Raw genomic sequence first — 10,491 nt, forward strand, 5'->3', positions numbered from 1 at the left:
AAAATCATTTACACAGATGAAGCACTCTCATTGTCCCAGCTTCTTTGTAAGGATGATGAGAAGCTCTTATAGAAAGGAATATTCAATGAGCTATTGTATGTGTGAGAGAGACAGGGACTTTGAATGCATATTTCCAGTTTTAGTTCTTTTAACATAGAGACTCAGCAAACCACATCTAAGTTATGAGCCAAAACAAAGGATCAGGTTACACCTATTTGGTTCACACTACCTTGGAAACCACTAGATTTCATTTCCTTGGGCTTAAAACACAAGTTCATTCTCAGGGAAATAATGTACTAAACTCATGCTTTTAAAAAATCAAATGAGTGACTGAATTTCTTCTAAATGTCCACTTCTCTACTGAGAGGTAAGTTAAGCTTATTTTTCTTGTCAGGCTTTGTCAATATAATGGGACAACTGTATTTTTATTGTAGTTGAGTAGTGATTACTTGGTTCAAAACAGTTTCAGTGAAAGTGGTAATGTGTCTTATTACAAAACTTACCGTTCTGTCAGTCAGCTTTGTGCCACAAAAGGTGCCCTTTCTGCATAAGTTGCCACAAAATAAAGTTGTCACATTTGGAATATGTGATTAAATGCAGGGCCTTTGGGGGCGGCGGCCAAGGATGAGCTCCTGGTAGGAGTTCAGAGTACGGGGGTCAATGTGATGAGCAGGACAACAGAGTCGAGGGCCACAGCCTGGGACCTTTCAGTGACCCATTGTGTGGGATGAGAGCAGCCTTAGCATTGTTCCTAATTGGACATACTGTAAAAATGACAATGCCAGTATTTATACAGGGAATTAAAATACCCTGTTAAAATTAAAATTAAATGAAAACAGCCCTCTTGGGCTGTGCAGATGTTCTTTCTTTTCTGTGTTTCTCAGGGACTCCTGATGTTGACATTTTTTTTTCTAAATAACATCTTATTTACATGTACAAGTCCTAAAACAAGATGTAAAAATCCTTAAACTTCATAGCTCTTTTGCATCTACATTCACAAAAGAAATATCACACATCACAAAACTAACAAAATAAAATTTAAGGAAAGTGTACTGGACAAAAGATGTTTCAGAGCCAGGTGCTGGCTGTTTATGCCTATAATCCTACTCAAGAGGCTGAGATCTGAGGATCATGATTCAAAGCCAGCTGGGGCAGGAAAGTCCATAAGACTCATCTTCAGAGAATCACAAAAAAGCTGGAAGTAGTGCTATGGCTCAAGTGGTAGAGAGCTAGCCTTAAGAAAACGGAGCCCAGGAACAGTGCCTAGGCTGAGGTCAAGCCCCAGAACTGGCTTTGTCATGCTATAGTGAACCTTGGCGTGCAAGTATGTTTGAGTCTCTATTCAGTTCTTTGGGGGCATGTTCCTAGGAGTTAAATTGTTGGGCCATGTTATGGTGATTTTATGTTTACCTTTTTGCGAAATTTCCAGACTTTTCCACAGGGGCTGCCTTATTTCATATTTCCATCAGCAGTGAGCAAAGGCTCCAGTTCTCCACATCTTCCCCAACACCTGAGGTTTTAAAATTATAGTCAAATTAGTATGAAGTGGTATATTATTGAACTTTTGTATTCCTCTAAGGACTACTCATGTTTCATGTGCTTATTGGCCATTTGTACATCTTCTTTGGAGAAATATCTATTTAAATCCTTTGCCTAGTAGTGTTCTTGTTGAGTTATAGTACTCTACACACACACACACACACACACACACACACAGAGAGAGAGAGAGAAAGAGAAAGAGAGAATAGCATACATAAAACATAACCCATTTCCTATATATCCTTACAGGCCAATAGGAATCCCACAGATCCTGATCTAAAAAACGGTTCAGGGATTTTACAAAGAATCTTCAAAAGCGAAGATACCTTGCCCAGGCAAGTTCTAGCTTCTTAGGAAACAGAGTTTGGAAGGATTACAACCTGAGGCCAGTCTAGAGATAACATCAAGTTTCTCTTGTGATGTAGCATGCATCAGAATTTTATTTTTTTTATAGCTGGATAATAATCTCTTATGTGTTATCACATTTTATCAACTCATTTGTTAATAGACACTTGCCTGGTTTTCACATGTTGGCTCTATACATTCTGAATATAAAGCCGTATCAGATATAAAATTTATACATATTAACAAATATTCTATACATAGTCTTTTCACTTTCTTGATAAGTTGTTTAATGTGTGGCACTTTTAAATCTTTGTAAGGTTCAATTTATTTATTTTTCTTTTGTGGTCTATTACCAAATCCAGGGTCATGAAGATTTGGCCCTATGTTTTCTTCTAATAGTTTAATAAATTTACCTCATATTTAGGTTGTAAGTTCATTGTAAATTAATTTTTGTAAATGATGAAGTCCAACTAAATTCTTTTGTGTGGGGAAAATTAATCAACCCATTAACTTCTCTCCTCTTTTTTGTAACTTTTCTAATTCATTATTGGTACTAAGAATATTGAATATTTTACTATCTAAAATGCTTGATTACCTGAATTGCCCAGACTAAATTTCTGTGAAGTAAACTGCTAGTTCAGAAGAGAGAGGATGAAGTTATGGAAAAACTGAGACATTAGAACAGGTAAGTGGATCTGGGTGCTGATGGCTCACTCCTGTATTCCTAGCTCCTCAGAAGGCTGAGATTTGAAGATCATGGTTCAAAGTTTGCCCAGGCAAGAAAGTCCTGTGGGACTCTCAGCTCCAACTAATCACCTAAAAAGCTGGAAGTGGAGCTGTAGTTCAAGTGGTAGAACTCTAGTCTTGAGGGAAAGAGCTCAGGGACAACACCTAGGCCCTGAATTCAAGCCCCAGAACTGGCTAAATAAATAAATAAATTAGTTAGAAGAATAGTTGATGGAGCCTAGCAAATAGCTTAAGGGCAGAACACTTGCCTATTATGTGTAAGGCCCTGTTTTTTCCCCCAGTACTATAAAAAAAAAAGTGAAAAGTCAAAACTCAAAAAAAAAACCCTATGTAATCATTGAAATTTTAAGAAAAAGGATGCATGAAGAATCTGGAATTATTAATAGATTAAAAACTAAGCTGGATGTTAATGGCTCATACCTGTAATCCTGGCTGCTCAGGAGGCTGAGATTTGAGGATCTTGATTTGGAACCAGCCTGGGCAGGAAAGTCCATGAGACTCTTATCTCCAATTAAGCACCAAAGAGGAAAAAGCTGGAAGTGGTACTATGGCTCAAGTGGTAGAACCCTAGCCTTGAACACAAAAGCTCAGGGACAGTATCAAGACCCAGAGTTCCAAAAAATGCTTGAAATTACATGGCAATTCTTGATTATTGTTCACCGTCTATGAAACAGAAAAAAAAATTTTTTTTGCATTCAATGCGCTTTTTGCAGTGACAGGAATTGAACCCATGGCTTTCATACATGCTAGGAAAACATTCAGTGTATTTAAATGTAATGAATTTACTAGTGGTCTAAATACAGTACATTTAATGTGTATTGCATTATGTACAATTAATATTACATTTATGAAATGGTAAGACTTTGACATGAAGAACACATTTTAGTGGCAAAGAAAAGTAATAGTCATAGTGCATACTGAGCATTGATCTGTGTTGTACTTGTTTTGAGGGCGCATGAAAGCCTTACCACCCCTATAAGTCTCTCAGAGTCACTAATGAGATTTGACTTAAACCAGAAAGTTCAACACTGTGGCCAAGCTATTACACATATGCTAAGTCACTCAATTAAAAGTGAAGTATCATTAAAATACCTCTTCACAATGAGAAAGTCATTGCTTTTCCATCAGCAAAGGATCTGATATAGGATGAGCACTTATCAAAGTAAAAGTGATTCTGCAATTTGATGGCTCCAGTCCTCTGATTCTACTCAATGTTCAATTGCTTTTTTATTGGTTTTTCTTTCAGCAATGCAGTCTGGATTGACTCATCTTCATTTTTCTCTGAAACGATTCTCAAATGTTTTGTGACATTACATAAATATCCTCTTGAGTAATATGGATAAACACCTAATGACATGCCATAAACATAAAAGCTTTTGCTTTCCTTTTTTGTCTTTGGAGCTTTGTTTTTCAATAATTCATGAAGACATTAACCTTTCAGATAGATTGAAACATACTTTTTACTTAATACAATTTTGTTTTGTTCTGAAAACCAAGGACATTGAAGTATTCATTCTCTGCTGAATAGAGCATTGTATACATGTATCTGTGTTCATTCCGAAAATACCTCTTAACCTTAATTTGTCTTTTCAGGGTTCTAATGTGTGGGCTTGCTCAATACTGTTCCTTCTGTAAGAGAGAATGTAATAGATTCTAGTAGGTGTGCTGTTATAACAATATTCTAATTTTCTTTCCCCCGTGGCTCTCTTCACAACACTATTTCTGTGATATTTTGTTGGCTGATTCTGTGGACAAAACAAAAAGTGACTTTCATAATAGAAAACAGGACTTGAAAAGGTCAAATTTTTCCCCTGAGAAATCAGAGAATTAGTGGCAGGCCTGGAGTGCTGTCCCCCTGAATCTACTTTGTGACTTTGGAAAAGTGGCTTCATTTCCCAGACTCTGCTTCCTTATTTCAGAGAACAAAACCAGAGCCACCATAAAACCAACAGGCAAAAACAATCCAAAACAATCTACCTTTCCGGGTGGCCGTGAGAGACCAATTCAAGTACTGAACAAAACTAAACACATACTGGACCTGGTAAGTAAAAATTAAGACTCATCCCACACAGTTCAATCATAAGACAAGATGGGAGCAGACAAGTGCCAGAAAGCAAATGTCACTAAAATTAAGCAGAAGTTGTCCCCAATTTCCTACTAACTTTTCACTGAAAAGAGCAAGAGATAGAGACAAGTATAAGAGAACCAAGTAGCAGTGAGGTGCTGGTGGCTCACACCTGTAATCCTAGCTACTCAGGAGGCTGAGTTCTGAGAATCATGGTTGGAAGCCAGCCCAAGCAGGAAAGTCTTATCTTCAATTAACCACCAAAAAGCCAAAAGTGTAGCTGTGGGTCAGGTGGTAGGTAGCTTTGTACAAAAAGCCCAGGACAGACCAGACCCTGAGTTCAAGATCAAGACCAGCACATGTGTACATGTGTGTGTGCATGCACATACACACACACACACACACAGAACCAAGTATCACTGAGCATCCACTAAGAAGGGAGAAGAGAAGATGGTAGTGGAAATAGGAGATGTATGGGTGAGAGATTTCAGAAGCACCTTGGGATTTAAGAGATGTTTAGATGGAATAGGAAGAACTTGATGGGTGGGCAATTAATAAAAGACTCATGGGAGAGGATCCAAGATGAGTATGAGATTTCTAAATTGGGTGTTTGGCTGTTGGTCCTACAGTTCAACAAGGTAAGAGTCAAAGGGCAGGAAAAGTAATAAATTCCATGTGGCCTGATCAAAGTTGGGGTTTCTGTGGGACATTTAGATCAAGGGGTAGTGGGGAGCAGAGATCTGGGATTGAGCTAAAGATTTGGCAGTCAGGAACCTGCCACTAATAGCTGGCAGAGATTTTAGAGAGAGGAGAGAGAGAGAGAGAGAGAGAGAGAGAGAGAGAGAGAGAGAGAGAGAGAGTTGGAGAGAGAGGTAAGTGAGGGTTGGGTAGGGAATGACTAATCAAAGTGGGCATGGGATCAATACATCATTGGAGCAGTTATATCAACTTCTTTTGTAGTTTTTTCCGATTCTGTCTTTATTTATTTTTTGCTGATTGTGGGGCCTGAACTCTGGGCCTGGGAGCTGTCCCTCACCTCTTCAGCTCAAGGCTAGCGCTCTACCACTTGACCGACAGCGCCACTTCTGGCTTTTTCTGCATATGTGGTGCTGAGAAATCGAACTCAGGGACTCATGCATGCAAGGCAAGCACTCTACCACTGAGCCACCTTCCCAGCCCTTTTCCGATTCTTTAAAACAGTAGATTGGTCAATGGAATAGAAATAAATGAAACTGGTGACATTTTCTCTTTTGCAGATTCTTGCGCTCTTGTGAGCCTGAGTCATGAGTTGGATGTTCCTCAGAGACCTCCTAAGTGGAGTAAATAAATACTCAACTGGGATTGGGCGCATTTGGCTGGCTGTTGTGTTCATCTTTCGTTTGCTGGTCTACATCGTGGCAGCAGAGCATGTGTGGAAGGATGAAGACAAGGAGTTTGAGTGCAACACTCGACAACCTGGTTGTGAAAACGTGTGTTTTGACTACTTCTTCCCCATCTCCCAGGTCAGACTTTGGGCCTTACAGCTGATTATGGTGTCCACACCTTCTCTCCTGGTGGTCCTACATGTAGCCTATCGTGAGAGCAGAGAGAAAAGGCTCAGAAAGAAACTCTATGTTAGCCCAGGCACCATGGATGGAGGTCTATGGTACACATACCTGATCAGCCTCATTGTGAAAACTGGATTTGAAATTGGCTTCCTTGTTTTATTTTGTAAGTTATATGGTGGTTTTAGTGTTTCCCACATTATGAAGTGTGATTTGAAGCCCTGTCCCAACACTGTGGACTGCTTCATCTCCAAACCCACTGAGAAAACAATCTTCATCTTCTTCTTAGTCATTGCCTCGTGCTTGTGCATTGTGTTAAATTTCGCTGAGCTGTGTTTTTTGGTTCTTAAGTACTTTTTCAAGTGCAGTCTCCAAAAACATTCTAAAAGGCTCAAGTGCTCAGAATATCAGAGCCATCATCTCAGATCTGTTGAATGTGGTGTCATGGGAGCCTCTCCCCAACTTTATAACCATCATTTAGACTTGGCCATAGGTATACCCCAGCAACCTGAAGCAAAGTTACTTTTTGACACACAAGAGAATTAAACAAAGAAATCTTGCATCCTTTCTAAGCAAGATTTTAACTGGCTTGGAAAACTTGGGGTGTGTTAATATTATTTGGGAGAAATTTAAAATTAAAAAAATATATATCTCAGTAGTAAATGCTACAGAGGATTCTGTGTTTTATTGTAGGGTCTTTTTGGACAAACAAGTTGTGTTTTTACTAGATAGATACAAATTAATCTAAAGAAATGGAACTAACAGCCAGATGCTGGTAGCTTATACCTGTATAGCTCATACCTAGCCATTTAGGAGGCAGAGATCTGATAATCTAGGTTTTGTGCCAACCCAGGGCACAAAAAGTTCACGAGCCTCTTATCTCCAATCAATCAGCAAAAAACCCAGAAGTGGAGGTATGGATCAAATATAGAGCACCAGCCTTGAGTGAAAAAGCCAAGTAAGAGTACAAGAAGAACGAGGAGGAGGAGGGAGGAGGAGGAGGGAGGAGGAGGAAGAGGAGGGAGAGAAGGGGGAGGAGGGAGAGGAGGGGGGGAAGAGGAGAGAGAGGAGGAGGAGGAGGAGGAAGAAAAGGAAAAAGAAAAAGGGAAAAAGAAGGGGAAAGGGAAAGGGAGAGAAAGAAGAAAATAGGAAGAGAAAGAAAGGCAATGCATGAGTTCTTTCAAGAGTGTAGACAGGTCAGAATAGAAAACTATAGATTTTCTGAAGGGTTTTTAATAACTATCTGATTAGAATTCATCTACAATGAAGTAGCTATTATAAAAAGTGACCCTTCCTCCATGTAAGCCCTGGCAGTTTCCACAAAGTGGCATTCAAGGTTCCAACTCCCTTAGGATTCCTCAGACTTTGTAGAGAAAGTGGGCAAGAGATGCATGCTCAATGAGAAAGTTCAGAACTCTGAATATTAGGGTCCTTGGCTATAAGTGAACTATAGAAAGGGAAGAAGAACATTCTACATTTTTTTTTTACCAGTCTTCCCTTTAAATACAAATACTACTTGAAAATATCTTACTTAAGCTTGAAGACAGCAGACAACTCAAAGAGTAACTCCAGAAACATTAGGAAGTGGAGCACCCAATCACAGGTGCATACTAACCAGAAGCAGGAGAGACCACAGAGAAACATGCCCATTCAATCATCACTTCACATACCTCTTTGACCATAAGAACATTGAAATATTGTATAAATTACCATAGATAAAAGGAGTTCACAATATCCTATAAAGATGACATGATTTGCTTAAAATTTAATAACACATTTCTCTGTAGAACAGGTAACAAAATATATTCTATTTACTCACATGTTTTGAAAACTAAATTTTCTTGTATTTTTTAAAAATCACAGATATATTGTCTTTGGATTTGTGTGTGTGTGTGTGTGTGTGTGTGTGTGTGTGTGAGTCGTGGGTCTTGAATTTTGGGCCTGGCCGCTGTCCCTCCACTCTTCAGCTCGAGGGTAGTACTCTACCATTTGAGCCACAACACCATTTCTGTTTTTCTGAGTGGTTTTACTGGAGATAAGAGTCTCACAGACTTTCCTGCCTGGGCTGGCTTTGAACTGTGATCCTCAGATCTCAGCCTCCTGAGTAGCTAGGATTACAAGCATGAGCCACCAACACCCATCCGTCTTTGGATTTAATACTCAATATATGTTTGTTTTTTTCAGAATAAAAATGGTTTGTGATGGTTGGTTTCATTGATTATGATTATTTTGTAAAATAAAACACTTGTTCTGACAATTTTAGAACAAGATTTGCAAGACTGGTAAGATAGCTCAAGAATTGTTCCCCTTTGAGAATTTCTTAACCAAAAATTCAGTGTACAGCATAATTTTAACTAAAATCAATTATTCGTGTCTTCCATGCCTGACCTCTTTAGAATAAAATGTCACATTACAATTCATACACAGCGAAGGTTATTTGGGTCATTATGTAGTCTACAGGCCAAGTTACAAACAGTGCTCATAATCTGTCTTAAACACTGGGTACTGAACAGAGAGAAAGAAGTGATCTTTGTGATTTCTCCTTTCTTCAGTTTATCCTATGGTTTTGCTACTGAAATCAAAGAGATTACCAGGTCTTTTGCCATTGGGTTTTATGTTTTTCACACATAAGTGGTTAAAGAAGTTAAGGTTGTTGATGTGAAATCCAGAAAAGACAATTTAAGGTACACAGTTAGAATGGAGACAAAGGGTTGTTTCATTGTTAAAATGAGTTTGCTACCAAAAATGTTTTTTTGAAATTCAGCCTCTTCCTGTCCATTATGATAAGTTCTGCCTAATCTATCAGATATAATTATTAGGACATATATATACCTTGCTATTCTTCTTTGTAGAGTGAAAAAACTAAAAGATAGGTAAGGAAGGATAATAGAACTGAAGCTATATTTAAATAGGAAAAAATATTTTTACCCTGCTTGTTGGTACAACTTTTAACTCACAGAATGAGCTTCTTATAAGAATATTCTAGTTTTAGAGTTGTTCAAGTCCCCAAACATTTCATTAAGATAAATTGTCAAGGCTAGGAGCATGGTACAAGTAGCAGAGCACCTGTCTGGCAAGTGCAAGGTCCTGAGTTCAAACCACAGTACCATCACAAATGCACAGTAATAAAAAAAGTTAGGTTGTGCTATCTGCCTTGCTTTTCTCATGAATAACATAGCAGATATTGAGCGCTTGGGAGCATGACCCTGTGTGTACATTCTGAGATATAATAATCTCGGAACAAGAAAATGTCCACTTCTGTTAAGTGAAGAAGTGTAGAAGGAGTGGTGTCTTGACTGGTCAGCACTTGCCCCATGAACTTTCTGGATAGGGATCTTACTGGGTGGGGGGTCATAGAGTTTTTTCCTAACTGAAATTTGGTGGGAAACTTTTTTGAGCTGCCTGTATAAAATGAATGGCCATAGCTGCTAGTAGCTATGGTTCTCATGAAGGAAGGCACACTGTGAAGATATGTGAAGAAGGGGAAAATTCCAAGTCTTGAGGATATTTGAATCCTTCAATCTTGTTGGTCCTGAGTCTGGCTCCATCTCTACCCTTTACATGAAATTCTATCTATCTATCTGTCTGTCTGTCTGTCTGTCTATCTACCATCTATTTATCTATTGATTGATCTATCATCTTCTATTTGCTTAATCTGGTGCAAGCTAGATGTCTAGGTCTTGCATGAGACAGCCCATTAAAATTACCTTCCAGGGGTTGGGAATGTAGCTTAGTGGTAGAGTATTTGCCTAGCATACACAAAGCCCTGGGTTTGATTCCTCAGTACCACATAAACAGAAAAAGCCAGAAGTGGCACTGTGGCTCAAGTGATAGAGTGCTAGCCTTGAGCGAAAGAAGCTCAGTTATAGTGCTTAGGCCCTGAGTTCAAGCCCCAGGACTGACAAAAACAAAAAAATAAAAAGAAACCTAAACAAAACAAAACAAAAACACTTACCTTCCAAAAATACATTTTCCCCCTGTTTAATAGTTTGTTTTTCTAGTATCTTCCCTTTCTAACCCCCCTGCCATTTTTTTTCTGCATGTTTACGTTTGTGCTATTAGGGACTAGTTCTAGAGGAAACTCAATATTGATTACCAGTAAGATAGAGATACCAAACTCTTCTTTATGGATTTTTTCATCATTTCTCATGTTAGTTTTGTCCTTAAAATTATAATGACTTGTTTAAAAGCCCATAGTTCACATACCATCACATCTATGTGACATACCGTTTAATCACGGATAGCAACTTA

General features: G+C 38.6%; 1 protein-coding gene across 1 annotated transcript; it reads left to right on the plus strand.

Annotated features, from left to right (window-relative positions):
- The first annotated feature begins 256 nt into the window (after window positions 1-256).
- On the plus strand, window positions 257-7,146 carry Gjb7 (gap junction protein beta 7). Its single transcript, XM_042679582.1, has 3 exons — window positions 257-367; window positions 4,551-4,672; window positions 5,953-7,146. The coding sequence occupies exon 3, from the start codon at window positions 5,980-5,982 to the stop codon at window positions 6,784-6,786; it is 807 nt and encodes a 268-aa protein (XP_042535516.1). The 5' UTR covers window positions 257-367; window positions 4,551-4,672; window positions 5,953-5,979; the 3' UTR covers window positions 6,787-7,146.
- The last annotated feature ends 3,345 nt before the right edge of the window (window positions 7,147-10,491 follow it).

This window comes from Dipodomys spectabilis, unplaced genomic scaffold (genome assembly GCF_019054845.1).
Source record: "Dipodomys spectabilis isolate Male_0828 unplaced genomic scaffold, ASM1905484v1 ptg000053l, whole genome shotgun sequence".
Classification (NCBI taxonomy): Eukaryota; Metazoa; Chordata; class Mammalia; order Rodentia; family Heteromyidae; genus Dipodomys; species Dipodomys spectabilis.

Excerpts from the sequence above, each read along its gene's own strand:
- Gjb7 (XM_042679582.1), top strand. The coding sequence starts at position 5,980 with ATGAGTTGGATGTTCCTCAGAGACCTCCTAAGTGGAGTAAATAAATAC.